The 19,917-nt window shown below is 33.8% G+C and overlaps 1 protein-coding gene and 1 pseudogene across 3 annotated transcripts in view; one reads left to right on the top strand and one right to left on the bottom strand.

Moving 5' to 3' along the window:
- The window catches only part of INO80 (INO80 complex ATPase subunit), a 104,780-nt gene that overhangs the window by 47,252 nt on the left and 37,611 nt on the right, over positions 1 to 19,917 (bottom strand). For all 3 annotated transcript variants that reach the window (XM_039843851.1, XM_039843848.1, XM_039843850.1), the window contains 10 exons: positions 15,722 to 15,781; positions 15,177 to 15,319; positions 13,737 to 13,821; positions 12,632 to 12,749; positions 11,612 to 11,697; positions 9,006 to 9,173; positions 8,653 to 8,786; positions 7,391 to 7,458; positions 6,585 to 6,678; positions 5,568 to 5,739 (listed from right to left, as the gene is read on the bottom strand). In XM_039843851.1, the coding sequence (XP_039699785.1) occupies positions 5,568 to 5,739; positions 6,585 to 6,678; positions 7,391 to 7,458; positions 8,653 to 8,786; positions 9,006 to 9,173; positions 11,612 to 11,697; positions 12,632 to 12,749; positions 13,737 to 13,821; positions 15,177 to 15,319; positions 15,722 to 15,781 (1,128 nt within the window). The remainder of the gene's footprint in view (positions 1 to 5,567; positions 5,740 to 6,584; positions 6,679 to 7,390; positions 7,459 to 8,652; positions 8,787 to 9,005; positions 9,174 to 11,611; positions 11,698 to 12,631; positions 12,750 to 13,736; positions 13,822 to 15,176; positions 15,320 to 15,721; positions 15,782 to 19,917) is intronic.
- LOC120587274 (uncharacterized) lies at positions 4,383 to 4,501 on the top strand (annotated as a pseudogene).

Below are 19,917 nucleotides of genomic sequence, written 5' to 3'. Positions count from 1 at the left end.
GAAGGGCTTGGCAAAAAATATTTGACAAGATGAAGACTCAGAATTACAATCAAGAATAATTTATCCAGCAAAGCTATCATTCAGAGTTGAAGCTTCCCAAACAAAAATAAGCTACCGGAGTTCATCACCACCAAGCTAGTATTACAGGAAATGTTGGAGGGACTCCTATAAGAAGAAAAAGCATGTATCAAAAACAAAAATAAAGAATAGTAACAACTACATACCTATCAATAAATATCTTAAATGGAAAAGAATTAAGTGCTCCAACCAAAAGGAAGAGTGGCTGAAAGGATAAGAAAACAAGACCCCTACATATGAACAGGAAGGGGATGGAAAAAGATATTGCTTTGATGGACCTAGAAGGTATTTAAGTCAGACAGAGAAAGATAAACACTATATGATTTCACTTATATTTGGAATCTAAGGAATAAAAAGAACAAACTAATCAAAAACAGACTCACAAATATAGTGGACAATTTGGTGACGGACAGAGGGGAGAGGGGTTTGGAGGGCTGGGAGAATGGGGTGAAGGGTTAAAGAAGTACAAATTAGTAGCTGATGGATGGTCACGGGGATGGGGAGCATGGTACAGGTAATGTAGCTAGCATTAATATACAGGCTAGGTGGAGGGTCAGGGGAGGGAGGGAGCAATTGGGGGGATCATTTTATGAACTATATAGATGTCTAATCAATGTACTGTATACTTGAAACTAATTAAAATAACTAAATTAAAGAAAAAAAAAGAATTATCTTCATGACCATGTTATAGGCAAAGATTTCTTCAACAGGACACAAAAAATGCTAACTTTGACTGAGGACAATACCACTGAGAGTGGAAGAAGTAAGCTATAGAGTAGAAGATATATGCAATACATAAAGAACTACAAAAGAAAAATAGTCTAATAGAAAAATTAGCAAGTGTCTTGAATAAGCATTTTATAAAGGTTATCAAAATGGCCAATAAGTGTTAGAAACAGTACTAAATATCATTACTCATAAGGGAAATATAACTTATAGTCACAATAAGATATCGACACAGAGAAGAGCTAAAATGAATAGTCAAACAATATATTTTGCCAAGGATGTGCTGCAACTAGAATGTCTCGTACACTGTTAATGGGAGTAAAAATTGGTGCAACTGCTTTAGAAAATTGTCTGGCAATATCTAGTAAATATAACCATATGCATACTCTATGACCCAGCACTGACTACTAGATATATATATACTCCACAAAATGCATATAAATTTTCACTAAAAGGTACAGTAATATTCATAGCAGCACTATTTGTAACAACAAAAACTAGAAACAACCTGAATATTTGCCTATAGTAACTCTTGTGGGAAGGGCATTGGAGAAGAACAGTGAATGGAAGTGGGCACAAAAGGGCTTCTGGAATAGAGTTCTGGTAGCATTTTGTGAAGTCATTAAGCTGTATGTGCACTTTCCTATATATGCATGTTAATATCTCTAGAAGGAAAGCCAATGCACAAGAGAAAAGGCTTAAAATTATTATTTCTCCCTGACTCTCTAATCTACTAGGCCTGTCATCTACTAAGGAAGCAAATAGTCTTTTCAGAATCAAGTTACTTGCCTCTCAGAATCATGAGTTCAAATGGTTACTAATTAATTGTTAGAAAAAAAAATTTTTTTAAACCTCCCAATAATTTAGTTAGGGTACTATTATCATTTCCAAGTTTTATTCTTACCCCCTCAACCTTTAAAGATGGACCCCACATTTATACATGAGCCATTTTCTAATCGTTAAGACTCTATATTTCCTGAGTTTCTAATTCACACTATGAATTATAGCAAATACCTCTCAAGTCATATTTTCAGGCTATTTGCTGAAAATAGTAAGCATAGTAATAAGTCTGTTTTCTGTAAAAATAAAACATTTTCTCTGATGTCACAGTAGTAGGATCTTCACTGAAGAAAAAAGGTCTTTCAGAGGATTTGTAAATTGTATTAACAATGCCAAAAGTATTTTTGTAGACCTCAATGACAGCAAACAAGTCATATCAGTAGTGAAAGGCACAAAGCACACACATGATGAATTTGTCCCACACAAAACAATAAACAAACAAAAAAACTCAAGACCTTATATTTAAAACCAATGGACAAATTGAAACATCAGCACAACTGGTAATTATTAAAGTCTCAGCACTGCTGTCCATATTTGATGAGTTATTTTTAAAAAGACTCAGTTTTGCCAATCATGTGTTTTTTAAAAAAAACTAAAAACTGGCAAGATCAGAGTAGACTATAAAATTTAGAAGTGTGGCTCTGATGTGTATATGTATGCTAAAACATCATGCATCTTAAGTTTTAACAGACAAAACCAATGTCCCCTAAAGAAACCTTTCTTGAATAAGAAAGACTCAGTTAAAAGAAACCAGTGTGAGAAACAGCACAATAACGGGGACAGGCATATTCTAACAAGGCCATTCTTAGGGGGTAGTTCTCATAATAAACTACCTTGCTCAAGTTTAAATTAGTTGGTTCTTTCAAAATTACTTATTTATCTTTGAATACCAGGAATATAACAGGTACATATCAGAATACTCTAAGACAGAGATGGATCTTGGATCACTAACTACATGTCAAGGTAACTCTGCAATGAAATGTGCACACTGCTCTCTGAACAACTTCTGGTATTCTCTTTCATATTCAGAAAATGAGACTCTTCCTTAAGTTCTAAAATGTCAGTTTCTTTCCTTTCTTAGTATTTCAAGAATGATTCAGAATCTTCTACATGGTGATTCTCTTTATCAAGTCTTGTAGCTATTCTAATATTGTGCAGTCATTTAATGCTATATTTTTCAAACCATGAGTAGTGAGGGTCATGAAATAATTTCTTTAGTAGGTTCCCACTAACATTAAAAGAGTAAAAGGAAAAAAAGACCATGGTACACTGTATATGTGGGTATTGTTTTGTGAATATTTTGTTTTAAAAATTTACGTATGGGTAATATTTGATATATCTACATACTTACCAGGTTGGTGATATAAAATATACTTGATTTGAGTCATGATCAACACTTCAAAATCCACACACATAATGGGCTTCATTATATTTTTATTAATTGTTACATGTGGAGCTTCAACAAAATAATTCTTTATCCAGAACCTAAGCTAGCCTTTAAGGCTAGATAGCATGTAAAGATCATTCTGCTTCACTGAAAACAGAGATTTCTTAGAATACAAACTTAGATCAACAAACTCTGGCAAAATACACTGCCTGGTTGGTATTTCAATACATGTAGGTTGGTGGTAAGGATGATGAGACCAAAAGCAGAATGGTGTCTCTACACAATATAATTTAGCTTTCAGCCACCTATGGCCCCCTGGCTCAGTAACTAAGTATACATTCTAAGCTACTACAAGAGCAAATGTCTATCCACAACACAAAATTTAAAAAGAGGAAATGGAACTGAAACTAACTTCAGTTAGATAAACTTTTAGATTTCACTACCAACTTCCCATAAAGCATAATGCGCACACGTGAATTTCTCAGGAAATGCATTAATTGGTTCAAGGACTTCACTGAACGGGTGCTCTGAATACACTACTATATTTTCATAAAACAGAAGAATACAAATAAGTGATGTGTATCTTTGAGTGTTAAATAAGATGCAGGTGTCTACATAATAGGGCATAATAAACTATTAGGAGGATGGTCCTTTCTGCACTAAAAATAAAACTAGTAAAATTCTATAACTGTAGTGTAATATACATTACCAAATGTAGAGAAATTGGTCTTGAGAGGTTAAGCAACATTTCATCAGACATATCAGTATTTCATGAGTAGGAAATCACTCTGCCACCACTGACTACATTATTTGAAACAGGCTGAAACCCAACTCTATTCTCTTTTTGCATTACTGATCTTATCTCCAGAGCCCAGAAAGGTATACAAAGCAATGTTTAAGAAACCAACTGAGAAAACAGAAGAGAAGGAAATCATATAGGTTCTTCATTGCACAGGAGGCACACACCAGATCCAGCCAAAGAACATCCTGCATTTGATAGCAGTTAAGACTAATGACCCGTTAAATGTTCTAGAGCAGGGGTCCGAACCCCCAGGTCACAGACCAGTACTGGTCTGTGGCCTGTTAGAGACAGGGCCACACAGCAGGAGGTGAGCGGCAGGTGAGCGAGCAAAGCTTCATCTGTATTTGCAGCCGTTTCCCAGCACTAGCATCACGGCTTCAGCTCCACCTCAGATCATCAGGCATTAGATTCTCATAGGAGAACCAGTCCCTGGTGCCAAAAAGGCTGGGGACCACTGTTCTAGAGAATACAAGGAAAATGTTTCTATCTTCTAATCTAGTTGAAGAACTATAACATAAACATACAAATCTCTTCTCAAAACTCTCCAGTGTCTACGGCCATGCCACCCCGAACGTGCCCGATCTCGTCTCATCTCGGAAGCTAAGCAGGGTTAGGCCTGGTTAGTACTTGGATGGGAGACCACCTAGGAATACCAGGTGCTGTAGGTGTTAAAAATAATAATAATAAAATAAAAAAATAGCTCTTAAAAAGAACTCTCCAATGTTACCCATTTCACTCAGAATAAAACCTATCACCTTATTTCCTGTCACTTTACCCTTTATCTATTCTACAATGGCCACCAATTATATGAAAAAGTACTCAACATCATTACTTTTCACAGTAATACAATTTAAAATCATAGTGAGATACCACTGCAAATTTAAAAAAAAATGGATGGCAAATACCAGGTGTAGGCAAGGATGATGAACAGCAAATCTTTCACACTGCTGGTGAAAGTATACATTATAAAACCATTTTGGAAAAATATTTGACAGTGGCTATTAAATCTAAACATATATATATACCTGAATGATACAGCAATTCCACTCCTGGTTATAAACCCCAAAGATATTAACACTTATGTTCATCAAAAGACATTATAAGAATTTACATAGATAGCACTTTTATTCATAATAGCCGCAAACTGGAAACAACTTAAATATTCACCAACAGTAGAATAGATTAATAAATTGTGGTCTATAATGCAACATGGATGAATCTTATAGATACAATATTGAGGGAAAGAAACCAGATGCAAAAGAGTCCATACTGGATAGTTCCACATACATAAAGTTCAAAAACAGGCAAAAATAATCTGTTCTGATAGAAGTAGAATACTGATTACCGTTATTTGTTGGTTTGTTCTGAACTAGATGTATTAAATGGGATGTAGCATGAGGGAGACTTCTGGGTACTAGAAATGTTCTACATCTTAATCCAGGTAGCTGTTACACAAGTGTATATACATGCATAAATCCAGAGTTGTACATTTAAGATATGTGTATTTTATAGTAAAGTTATATATAAATATATATTTAACACATACACAAATATACATACACACAAATATATACGTCTAGTATATATAGTAAGTCATAACTCAATATACTGCTCCCACTCCTCTGGGAACTTTCTGGCTCCATCAGGCCATCATTTATTATTACTCTCACTGATTCAAAGAAAAGAGAAGGGAGTACTACTACATGGATAATTGATGCTTAAGTAATTGCTTACCTTTAATAAAGGGCAGCTGCAAAGATTGGGAAAGGAGAGTGGAAAATTAACCCCCAGAAGGAAATCCTTGTTTCTCAGATATCTCTGCTGGCTCTCTCCTTCTGGCTCTCCCCAGGAGCGCAGCTGATGGAGCCTGTAGGAGGCTTTCAGAGACAGGAAAAGAGCTAACCATCTGAAACAAACCACAGCAGACATGCTTATTCAGTGCTCCATGGAGGTTTGAGGGTAGTTCATAGCAGCAAGGAACCTCGTCTCATTAACGTGTCTCTTTTGTAAATCTTGAGCATTTTCGAAACAGTTCTTTCCTACTTTGAGATAACGCCATTTCATACTGTTGTTCTATAAATTCTATCTTTGGTATGACTTGGTTTGCTACTATGAAAACTAAAATCCTCCATAAAATTCATCTCAGTATTGAGGAATATTCAACTCTATTACACAAAAATCTTCCTACTAGGGAGAGAGAGCCTTTCCTAATGAGGCCACTATTTATTATATAAATACAAGGTAATAAAATAAGTGAAAGCCATTATTCCAAATAAGAACATAAGAACACAGAGAACTAAGTTTCCCAGAATACTTAAGGCAGGCTATACTGTAATCACAACTAACGAAAGGAATCACCAGCCATCATTTGCCCTATAGAGACAAAAAAATATAGTAGACAACTAGAAATTAAGACTTGAAGACCACCTGGTAGCATTTGGGAGAAAAGTCTAAAAAGGTTTTATTTATGGTATATTGTGAGGCATCATGCAATTTTTAAAAAAATTTTCCCCCCAAAGTTTATTACCTACAAACAAGTAGGGGGTCCATAAGAATGAGACCCTACATGCAGTTATTAACTGATTAAAAGAAAATTATGACTCCTCAATTAAAATTTTTATCCTTAACAATAGAAAAAGAATGAGAGGCTCTCAAAGATTATAAATTAAATTATTTAATTTCATAGTATTCAACATTTGTCCTTGTTTATTCCCAATGGCTCTTTCATTAAACAATGAGCAAACTTCTCACCTGGCCAGAAGTCCCTGAAGCATGAGGTTTGCCATTTCTGCTGGAGATACATCGATAAAGCGAAGGAAAGAAAAACAGCTTTCTTCATTAACACCTAGAATATCAAAGGACAAAGTTAAACTCAATAGCAAACCAAGAGAGAATAATCAACTAAAGCCTGCTGAACTGCTGAATTTTGGTTTAAGAATCAAAACATAGTATAAAGGTTCTGAACCTCTGTTACTTTGATGGAAGTCAAGGTATCATTTTTTGTACTACTATCACAAGTAGAAGAGGCAGATCTATGAGATATGGCATACATGGGCCAGAGTGAAGCTGGCTCAATAGTTACCTTTGGGGTTTTTGGATCCTTGGCTAACTGCTCTCCTCTCTTTGTATCATGTCAGGAAAAAGGAAAGGTCAGAGGTGACAGATTCTGAACTTAATACTTAATACTTTGGACAATGCTCAAAGTTGAGCAGCTTCTTTTCCTTAGACTAATGGGGAGGAAACTAAGCCACGTTAATAAGAATCCTGCATTGTCTCTGCCAAGTTTCAAGAGTGTAAGCAATTCTTAAAGAGTCAGGTATAAAATAAAGAAAGAAGGTCAATGTAATAATTTTTTATTGCTTCCTATTATAGTCACAAATCATAGCGACTACAAATGAAGATGACTAATTTACTTAAATCTTTTCCAGACTTTATAAATAAAAGTCAAGCATGCAGGCAAACAAATACCAGTTCCAAATTAATCACTCAGCAAAACAAAGAGCAGCATTGTGGTAAATCCTTGGTATACTTTCCTTCCCAAAAATCAAAACACCTACCTTTTCTGTGAAACAGAGACTTTTGGATATAGTCTGGTGCAAATGGAGAAAGAAGAACCCTTAACCACCTGTAAAGTAAATAAATAAAATAAATCTAAACTCAAACATGAATATTGAGAAGTTAACTAGATTGGAGGTTCCAAACTAAACAGAATCTTTTAGGTTTGAAATTCTTTATACTTTTTGTTTGTTTGTTTGTTTACACCTACAGCATCCAGTCTTCCTAGGTGGTCTCAAATCCAAGTATTAACCAGGCCCGGCCCTGCTTAGCTTCCGAGATCAGACAGGATCGGGCTTGTTCAGGGTGGCATGGCAATAGACATAACTCTTTATACTTTTAAGAAGTTTGTTATTACCAGGAAAAAATTATGGCATAAAATGTCAAAGTATTAAATACTTAATAAAGGTATAAAAAGATAATATAAGTTCAAAGTAATTTCATTTTATTTCAGAGACTCACAAACCTAGCACTCTAATTTATCATATACTATATTTAATGAAAAGCTCTATAGAGCTTCCTCTGCCTATCTAGTTAAGTATTAGCCTAGAGCTATCGCAGATCTAGAATTCTTAAAATTAAACCCAAGAAATTTCTCAATTTCAGCTTCACTGTCTCAATTTCATTTTCATTAGGCTAAAGGTTGTTGTGATTATTTTGATAGTACTGTTTATATTGTTTCTCTACAGAAGGAGTTCTAAATCCATAGTTCTCAGATGTGATCGTGCATGAGAATCCTTTGGGAGCTTGTTAAAAAATCCAGAAGACACGGCCACCCTCACTCACAGGTGTAGAATGGACCTAACACACCTATTGTCTGAATGGAAGTGGTCTCTAGCATATTACAATTAACTACTTCACTTTTACTAAAATCTGTCATTGCTGATTCTGGGAAGAAGGTAAGTTTGGTTATTCTGAAATCCAATCAGTTCTCCTACAAATGCTATAATAAGCATAAAATGAGCCATAAAGCAAATTTCAGTTTTGGGGCAGAGACATTTGCTGATCTCTTTTGGTATGAGTACATTTTTGCACACAGGTGCATAGTCCTCATTTGAAAAGGGAATTAGAGGTGGCTAGGGCCTTTAAGGTCATCCAGTTAAACCCATAGCACACAACAGATTCCTACAAGATCTCTCAACAAACAGTTGTCCACCCTTTGTATAAAATCTCTTGGGAAACTCAAATACTCTCCATTAAATTTATCTTCACAAACCTCCAAATTACAAAAACATTCTTAAAACAGATATTAATATTTCCTCACCTGTCTCGTGAATGGTTGAAAACCCTGATCTGTCCATGACGATAGATAAACTTTGAAATCTGATATGGCTTTAGGGCAATGTGAAATGGAGACCAAGTTTCTTGTCGTTCAAATAACTCTGGGTGATTACACACCTAATAGGAAGGAAAATAATAAAACGATATTGTTATGTGCAGACACCACTGTATGAAATGATGGGAGACACAAACCTTGAATATTTACCGTTACAAATATATACTTTCTCATTTTCATTTCTTTTTAACAGCCTTTGTTTATTTGGCATCAAGGCTAGAACCTTTTTCTTGAAATGGTTTAAGAAAGACAACTCCAGGGCAGCTGACCTAAGCTCTTACCTTCCTAAATTGCATGACCAGATTCATGAGGCTGCTGGTGGTGGTCTGTGCTTGCTGGGTAGAGCCCATAGAAGACTGCAATAAATCCTCAATAGAAATTTTGTTCTTTAGTGCCTGATATAGCAGCTTTTGTCGGCTGGTCAGTTGGCAATACATTAGAATCTCAATCTAAAAACCAGTGAGAACATTTACATTTTGAAAAACAGCTTAAAAGAAAATTCAGTATCGGCATAAAGTTGAAAACACGTGCAAGTGAGATCATGACTGAAAAAAAACGATCTATATATCTCTAGAAACTCAGTATCTCTATAAACTTGTGATGTGGTTAATTATCTAGAAAAATGTGGTGTTTTTTTGGACTCTTCACTTGTCACTCATTCTACATGCTGTCTCTCATCGATTTCTTCCATTTCCAATAAACCAACCATCATCCATCATCACTGTGACTTACAATAAAAATATATTCCTAAACACCCTTAGCCCTATACTTTTAACTACTTGCTTTAACAGTACCACTCTGAGTATGCAGCAATGGCATATGTGACATATTAGAAAAACAATTATCTTTTCAACAATTCACTAAATTAATTAACAGCATTACCATTCACTCAGTTGCCCAAAGAGAAACTTGAGTCAGCTCTGATTTTTTTCTCTTTCTTATATGCCATGTTCTATCATTTCCTAAGTCCCTCAACTCAACCTGGAAATTTACTTCTAACCACCCTTTCTGACCATTCCCATTACTTTACTGCAGAATGTCATCGGATCTAACCTAAACTGCTATTACTTTGGGATCTTCCTGCCTTAGAACCAGTCTTTCCTGGTTCTAAGAAACTTTCCGTATAAATTTTATAAGGTAATTCAACTACTGAAAAACCTTCAATGTACATTATTGCCTATAAAATAAAATAAAGTAAAAAATTAAAAATCTCCCAAAGGCAGAGAAGACCTCCCATAATCTAACCCAACCTACTGTACCAGTCTGATCACCATGTCCACCATATACCTTAGTAACTATGGTCTGAATGTTTGCCAAATACGTTGCATATTTAAATGTTGCTCTACCTTTGTTCACGTTGCTCTTAATGTCTAGCAACCTCTTTAACATATTTTCCTAGTAAATGTCAACTTATTCCAGATCTAGCTCATATATCACCTCTGCTTTAATGCCTTCTCTAATGCTCCCTCACAGAACTACTCCTTTATCTATGTTCCCATTATAGTTCACATAGACAATCACTGTATCTCTAGGACATAATATTAGTTATTTATGTATTTATCTCCCTTGAAAATCTGAACAGAACCTTAAGGCTGCATCTTTATGTACCAGTGGCTGGCAGGCAGTGTAAGAGTTCAATAAATACATATATTATTTAATAGATTAGAAACATTAATGATGTTTAAGAAATTTACACTATGCATAGTGATAAGAACCATATTGTATCTTCTGATCACCTCCTTATTGACCACTAACAAAATAACAGAAATTAAGACACTGCTATTGTTTTTTAAGCCCTTTTTTGATATAAAAGCCTCAAGGATCTATTTTGTTAATAAAGTATTTTCCTTCTATCAGGTACATCTGCACGACAGTGCTATTTAGTCAAAATTAGCCAGTTTCATAAAACTGCCACCAAGATTTTTTAAAAAGGACTAAAACAAAGGTACACTTTTGCTCCTCTCTTTTAAGGTTTACATCTCCACCATAATCTTCCAAAGAAAGTTACTGACTTCAAAATGACCTATCCTTCTGACACTGATAGAGGAGAACCACCTGATATTATCAGGAATCTAAAAAGATGCCTTCTAGGCAGAGAGTAGAATTATGAGAAACAGGTGTACTCTATGGAAAATGGGAGTGGGAACTGTTAGGAAAAAAAAGAGGGAGAATATGGGGAGAATTCATAGGAGATAATAGAAAATTATGGAAGTCTGGTAAGAATCCAAATTATAAACCAAAATTACTGGCTTTGTATAAAAAAAAAAATAACCCAAAGCACATTAAACTTATAAATCTATTTGCACCACAATGATGCAATTAGCAAAATCTAGTATGTGGAAAATTCTACAGGACAAATGACTCTGTCTTCGACACAGAAATGCAAGACAAAAAAGAAGGGAGGGAGGGATTAAAAGATATTTAAGAAACATTTCACCTAAATGTTATATGTGGACTTTGCTTGGATTCTGATTTCAAAAATCTAATTATTAAGAGTATAATCACAGGGATCGTTTCATACACTATATAAATGTCTACAATGGAATGATTGTCTTTTTCAGTAGGGGTGATAATATGTAGTTATATATTTTTAAAAAGACCAAATCTTTTAGAGATACAGATGAAATTTTTCATAAACGAAATAAGACATCTGGGACTTGCTTCAGTATATAAGCTGAGGAGGGTAGTTCTAAGCTGATCACTGTTGAAGCTGTATGGTGGTTACAAGAAAGTTCATCATACTATTCTTTCTACTTTTTTTAATGTTTCAAATTCTCCATAATAAAAAGCATAAAACAAAACATTTATCAAGGAATTTTTTTCACCCTGAAACCCTAAGTTGGTGCCTATTATGGCTTAATAAATTCATGAGGTCTTATTTCCTTACCTTGTCAGACAATTCATTTTCTACATCTTTCTTGATTCTCCTCAGCATAAATGGCTTCAAAATCATATGTAAGCGAGAGAGTTGATCTGAAATGCCAGAAGCCCCCCCATAAATAATACATTTTTGTTGATTTAACACAAAAGAAAAATCATAATTATCTCTCACTAAACTGTTTTAACACCTTTTGGCTTAATGATTCTCTAAAAAAAAAAATGAAATAAATCTTTTTTCCAAGTAGGAAACCAGGGAACCTCAATTTTCCACAGCATCTTCCCATAGTCAACTAGGCAAAATGCATTTTGCTCTCAGTTACTCAGACCAACAAGGAGCACTTCATTTTTATTAGAATTCACCTTTAGAGAGTTTTAAAAACATTTTACCAATAGAGTTTGTATATAGGTCTAATGTAAGCTATCTCGGACTCCCAGTGTTCCCCCGAAATCATTTTTTCAAAGTGTGTCAGCAAATTAACAACTTGTAGTATAAAAAATTACTTAAGGATTTTCCTAATAGTAGATGTTACTTCATATGTCTATGTAATAAACACCTCATAACTCTCTTAAAAGATTATACTCGATAAGTTCAAAAGTATTGATAAACAAGGTTAAAAATGTTCACAGCAGGAACAAATCCTAACATAGATAGAAAATAACAAAAATGACTCTTCTAATATTTTCAGTCTTTATCACAGGAAAAAAACCCCATCACAAAGAATATAATTCTGATAGGAATTTTTCAGGATCTCTGTGGAAAATAAGAATTCTGTAAGCCAAAATGTACTTTATGACTGTGACTGTTTTGCTTTGATTAGCCAATACAGCAACATGACCTGAATTAGTCCTTTTTTGACTCTTTTAAACATAATCAAAGTACATAATTATTCTATGAAAGATAAAAATTCTCCCCCTGCCCCCGATCCTTCTATGTACACTAGAAAAAAAATTCTTCACATAGAAGAAAACGTACAACTATGTGGTTGCCTACACTGATAAGTAGAATAAAATTCATAACAGTACTCACTCTCATCAATGGTGGATTTGTTTTCGGCGTGGCTCTCAATGTCCTTGGAAAACCATTCATTAAATTCTTCATGTGAATCAAATAATGTTGGCATAATGAAATGCAGCAGAGCCCAGAGCTGGAAACAAAGGAAAAATGAAATAGCTGTAGAGCAACAAAAGACAGTGTGTGAGGATATAATGAGGGTTTGGAGAGAGAGAAAGAGTATGAAAGTTGCAGGTATGTGTGTTATGTTTGTCTAGATACATGTGTATGTGTGACGGAATGAGAAAAACAAAAAGAATGTTTAAGAACATGCCTCATCAACCAATCCTAATTCTATAAGGTACTATAGCGAAATGTGGTTATTTTTCAATTAATTTCAAACTAAGTCTGAAAGTGCAAATCCTCAGATTTTGCAGTGGTATAGTTTTAAAGATCTTATATATATTTAAACAATTCATTCCACAATTGATCACAATCTGAGGTAGCATAACTGGCTAATAAATACTAGATCAGGGTCAACAAATTATAGTCTGTGGTGCTAAGTCTGGTATTGTCATTTGTTTTAAAAATAAAGTTTTAGTGGAATATAGCCATACCTATTCATTTATGTATCATCTATGGCTGCTTTCACATGCCAATGGCAAGGTTAAATAACTGTGACAATGACTGTATGCATGACCTATGAAGTCTAAATTATTTACTATCTGGCTTTTTATAGAAAGCTTCCTGACCCCCGTTGTAGATGATCAGTTATCTTTCCTAAGGAAAAAATTTTTAGCTCCTCTCACTTTTAAAGAATATTACCTTTTCATTCTAGCATAAAAACATCTCTGCATTAGATGGGTAGCATTCCTAATATGGCCACTATTATATAAATACGAAATAATAAAGTAATTTATTTGCCTTATGCCAGAGAATAAACAAATAACAACAATGCCAAAAAAAACCCCACTTTTTTAATGTTTAATGAGCAAGCTATGTTGCAATTCTTCCTTTTATGTGGGGATTATAATTTGTACAGAGCAGTGACACTACAGGGGGACATGTAAAGAATTCTATTCTGTGCTGAAACCACTTTGTTTAATGCAGACGTAAAACTAAGATCTCTACTAGTGCCTACCTCTGCCATGGTGTTCTGAATGGGGGTCCCAGTTAGCAAAAGCCGATTCCGACACTGGAACTGCAAGAGGATCTTCCAACGAACACTGTCCAATAAGATGAATTGCAAATTCCAAGTTAGCAGTAAATCTTTCTTTACTCTACCAAGACCCCATATTTCTAAAAATGCTTTCTAAAAAAATAACACTCAAGTACTCCACCAGGTACATTATTGAAAAATATTATTCAATGAAGCTGAGGACAGGAAATTTCAGAGGAATTAACTCCTCTATACTGAAAATATGGTATTAGGGTTTAGGAAAAAAAGCTCTCACATAGACAAAGTAGGATCCTTTCTGCTTTGATAAACTCCTCTTTGTGTTGACACAAACCATTTCATCATAAGGTACTTATCTATAGAAGGAAGCTTTAAAATGAAAAGAGTACAGTATGAGGTAATGCCTTTCAGAGCATGGAAAGTTCCATGGAAAATATTATACTGCCAGTTAACATGGACCTTTAAGGAAGTCCTATGTGCTAAGAGTTAATAAAAATGTATCAAACCCAAGGTTTAAGACCACTGACTAAAACTTTATGGCTAAACACTCATTTACTAATCAGTTTGGAACCTTAAAAGTATCAGAATATTTTAAATATATAACTTCCAATAAAAGGATTCTTGGGGATCTAATAACCACCCAGAGACTAAGACAACTTGCATAAAGCAGACAGAACCTACAATCCACATAATATAACCTCTTATTTCCTACTAAGACCTCCTGTTTAATATAAACCCTCAAGAATGGGCAGATGCCCCTTCCTCCACAGAAAATTTAATTAAAGAACAAAGTTCTGTTAAAATGTCATAATTACTGACTAAAGATAGAAGCTGAGAAAAATCTTTGTATTCTAAACATTATGTTCCATGAAAAATGCAAAAGGGAATTTCTGCCTTCTTGTCATACACATGGCTGATGAAGAGACCACATCATGGCCATGTTCCTAAACCTCTCTGATCTTTATTCATATGTGTGTATATATTATACAGATACAGTTGACTCTCGAACAACATTGGTATGAACTGAGTGGGTTCACTTACATGTGGATTTTTTTCAATAAATACAGTAAATGTACCTTCTCTTCCTTATGATTTTCTTAGTAACATTTTTTCTCTAGCTTACTTTATTGTAAGAATACAGTAAATATAAAATACATAACATACAAAATGTTTTAATTAATTCTTTATATTATCAGTAAGATTTCCAGTTAACAGCAGGCTTTTAGTAGTTAAGTTTTTGGAGAGTCAATAGTTATACACAGATTTTCAACTGCAGGGTATGGAGCAGTAAGGGAAGGGGATGGCACCCATAACCACCATGTTGTTCAAGGGTCAGTTGTAATCATATACTATATATCTATACATGCTCAGTACATGGAGTTCGGTTTCTGCTGCTCATGTTACCTGGAACTACTCTTGAGTGCCTGAGCCTCGTCCAATACCATATACTGCCACTTGACACGCTGGAAATACTTTACATCCTGCACCACCAGCTGGTAGCTGGTGATAACTACATGGAAGGGGGCATCCTGAGTGTAAAGGGTCTTCTGTAAATATAAGAGGGGAAGGGTGAAAAGAGATACATAACAATTCATAATAAGAGAACAAGGAATGGATTGTATTTTCTAAGGCCAAGAAGTTCTAAAGATGTGCTTCTCCCATGTGGCAGATGTACAATAAATTAAACCATAACTTTTTAAAGTAGTCACCTTAATTACAAATCATGTTAAAAATAGTTTTCAGGTTACTAAACAAAAAAATTCTTACTTAAACATGGACTTCAAAACTACCTGATTGCCTTTAATAGGAAAAGCATTGTAAAAGAAAAAAATTGCACTCGCTTAGTGTTCAGAAATATATAAGATTTTATACATGAGAAATTATTCAAATCAACTGGAGAAATGATGACTGCATATGTCTACGTATATATGCAGTAAACTGAAAGTTACCTGACTCCAGAATCTCCTGATGACTTTTCTATCATGAGGATTTCCCCAATATGGTAGCACCTGGAAAAAAAACAATATATAGGTTATTTCCTACCGATGATCTTAAAAGTTATCATCACAAACATGTTTTTCAGGAAATCCTGGCACCTAGTACACGTTCCCTTTGAAGGTGAGCCTCTCCAAAAATTCTGGTTTAGAGATTAACAAATTGAACATAGTTTTCCTTTTGTTTTGTGTGTGTTTTTTTAAATTATGTTTTTTTAAGGAGATGCAAGGCCCAAAGAACAAAAACCACAGGGATTCTGATAACCGCCAACCTCGCTGGCCTTAAGTTGGGATCAAAGGATATATGTACACACTGGAAGTAAAGGTACATTACACAAAGACTTGCCTCAATAGGCACAGTCATCTCTTGGTTATCTTCAGAAGATTGATTCCAGGACCCCGTTAAGATATAAAAACCCATGGCTGCTCAAATCCCTCACGTAAATGGTGTAGTATTTGCAGATAATCTACACACATCCTCCTGTATATATAGATTTTTTGCCCAACTCACTTTGAAATCACTTTAACTTGATACAAAAAAGAGAAAGGTACAATATGAGAAAAATTACAGGCAAATTTCACTCAGGAACATAGATGCAAAAATTCTAAACAAAATATTTAAAAAACAACCAAAATGCAAAGTAGATTTAACATTATAAACTTAAATGTTATTTGCCATATTATCAGATTAAAGGAGAAAAATCACATGGTTATTTTAATAAATGCAGAAAAAACATTTAATAAAGTTGAATATATACTTATGATAAAAAAAAAACCTCTTTAGAAAACTAGGAATATAAAAAAATTCCTAATCTGATAAAAAATATCTACCAAAAAATTGATAGAAGTCATATCTTTATTGGTAAAATGTTGAAAGTTTTTTTAGGATTTTTAAATCTCATATATTTTATATCATCTCTAAATTACTTATATTGCGTAACACAATGTAAATACTTAAATAGTTTTTATACTGTATACAAGAAAAAAGTCTGTATATGTTCAGTACAAACACAACCATCATAAGCCTAACTACATCAGCAACAATGTGATTTTCCCCCCAAATATTGTCCATCTCTGGTTGGTTGAGTCCGTGGATGCTGAACCCTCAGATACAGAGGGCCAACTGTACTGAATTTCAGCTTCAAATCATCTCAATTCCTGACTAGATTAAGGGGACTTTGGAGTATTAATGCCCCAGAAAAAAAAAATTACTACTGGCAAGAAACCAAAACAAAACCCGAACACAGAATCCTTCTCTCTAGAATTATCTCTAGAATTTTTCCTATACAATGTCTGGCAGACAACAAAAACAAAACAAAACAGAACAAAAACGCAGACATAAAGATTAGACCACATGACTGAAAACCAACATGAAAAACAATAAAAGAAAGAAAACCACAGATCTAGATAATGAAAATAACCAAAAACAGACTTTTAAAAAGAATCAATGATGGGTTTAATAACAGATAGATGCAACTGAAGAGAAAATTAGTGAACTAGTTAATAGGATAGAAGAAAATATCCAGACTAAAACATGGAGAAACAAAAGAGTAAAAAATTCAGCATTTTTTCTGTGATTTCCCTAGGTGTGGCCTTCTTTTTACTCATATGTGGCTCAAAGTGCTTCTTGAATTTGTAGTTTGATGTCTTTTGTTGTTTTTTAAAAAATCGCAGCCAGATAAAAGCACAAATATGAAGAAAGGAATGAAGATCAATGAAAATAGTGAACATGTGAGTAATATAAATAAATCTAAATAAATTTAAAATGTATAAATAATAAAATGTCTAATGAGGTTAAAAAGATAAAATGTTACTTTTTAAAAAGTCAAGGATACATGTTATATTCTCCTGGGAATCTACTGAGGAGTAAAATGAATATATAATTAGCGAGCTAAGAGGGGAAGACAAAAAAGTGTAATAAAACCTAATCAATCCAAAAAAACCCAAGAAAGGAAAGAAAAAGGAAAGTTGAAAAGGTGAAATAAGTAGAAAGCAAATGGCAAGTCAGATTTAAATTCCATATATCAATAATTATATTAAAAGTAAGCACAAATATTCCAAATAAAAGGTAAGACTGTAAAGATATAAAATGGTTAAAAGTAAAAGGAAAGAAAAGATACCATGTAAAACACTAACCAAAGAAAGTTTATTTATTTAATATCAGAGAAAATAGATTTCAAGGCATGTCTTAAAGAGAATTTCATAATTAAAGGTTCAATTCACTAGGATTATAATTATAAATTTGAATAGATCTCAGAGCCACAAAATATATAAAGCAAAAATAGTCAGAAGAAAACCGAAATGGATAAATCCATAACTGTGGAAAATTTTCACACACCTTTTTCAGTCAGTAATAGGACAGGCAGACAAATCGGTAAAGATACAGAAGAGCTGAACGTATATACAAACCATACTCAACATCTGCAGAATATCTATTATTTTCAAACACACATGGGACATTTATAAAAACTGACTATATGCTGGGCCATAAAAGCAAAGTTCAACAGATTTCAAATGGTTAAAATCGCAAAAAACATGTTTTCTTATCACAGTGGATTTAGGCTATAAATTAATAACAAAAAAGGTACCTAGAAAAATCATCCTTTGTTTGGAAATTAAGAACCACACTTTTAAATAAACTAATGAGTCAAATAAGACTTGCAGTAGAAGCTGAACATTATTTTTAATTGAAAGACAATGAAAATGTGACTCATCAAACCTTTAGATGGCTATTGTCATGCTTAGAAAGCAATTAATACCCTTAAATGCATATGTTAGGAAAAGCTGAAAACCAACAATCTAAGCTCTATCTCAAGACATTAGAAAACTAAAAATTTACCAAAAAAAGAACATGAGAATAGAATAAATGAAATAGAAAACACATAGACTAGCCAATTCAAGGATGAAAAATGGTACATTAACTACATGAAAAATGTAAAGTGTATTTCATGGGAAAAAGGAGGAAGTCAAAGACATTGACCACACTAGAATAATAAGACAAATGTTACTCAGATATTTAACAAAAAAAAAAAATGAACTTTCACATGTTATCATCATAGATCTAAGTATCTTTTGAATGTAATGTAACTATAAGCGTGAGCTGAGTCTGCATCTATGTTCCCTAAGGAAGTGAACACATTTCTGAAAATCTAAAGGAGTAACGGTAATAGGAACAACAAATCAATAGAACAGAGGTCATCAAACTCTTTCTGTAAATGGCCAGGTAGTAAATATTTCCACTTTGTAGCCCAAACAATCTCTCTCACAACTACTCAACTCTGCTGTTGTAATGAGAAAGCAGCCGCAACTGATATATAAACAAAAGAATATGTCTGTGTTCTAATATGTATTTAAGTTTCATACATAATTGTTATGAAATTTTTTAAATCAATAATTAAAAAGTGTAAAAACTATTTTCAGCATGCAAGCTGTAAAAAAAAAAAACAGGTGGCAGATTCCTCAATAAGTCAAATACAGAATGACTTAGCATTTCCGCTCCTAAGTATATATCCAAAAGAACTGAAAAACAACACACATGTTCAAACAAAAACTTACACATGAATGTTCATACCAGTGCTATTAACAACAGCCAAAAGGTGGAAACGACCCAAATAATATCCATCAACAGAGGAATGGATACAGAAAATATGGTATATCCAGATAATGAAATATTTTTCAGTCATAAAAAGGAATCAAGTGCTGATACATCCTGTAATACAGATGAATCTGGAAAACAATATGCTAAGTGAAAAAAAAAAAGCCAGACAAAAAAGTCCATATATTGAATGATTCCAGTTATATGAAATATCCAGAAAAAGGAAGTCTATGGAAACAGAAAGATTGTGGTAGTCAGGGTCCTGAGGGAAAGGAGAATTAAGGAGTGACCGCTTAATGGGGAGGCTTCAGTTTGGGATGATGAAAAGATGCTGCAATCAGACAGCAGTGATCATTGCACCACACTGTAAACATACTTGATGCTACTACACTGTACACTTTAAATTGGTACATTTTATGTTATGTGTATTTTATCACAATTTTAAAAAATTGAGACAAGTGACAACTGAAATTGGCCCAAAGGCTATGTTTTACTGACTGTAAACTACAGTATCAAAAAGAAGCTCAACATGGAAATGAAAGCTCAGTTTCAGGTA

Source organism: Pteropus medius, unplaced genomic scaffold (genome assembly GCF_902729225.1).
Source record: "Pteropus medius unplaced genomic scaffold, Ma_sr-lr_union100, whole genome shotgun sequence".
Classification (NCBI taxonomy): domain Eukaryota; kingdom Metazoa; phylum Chordata; class Mammalia; order Chiroptera; family Pteropodidae; genus Pteropus; species Pteropus medius.
This window is presented reverse-complemented; position numbering and strand designations above follow the sequence as displayed.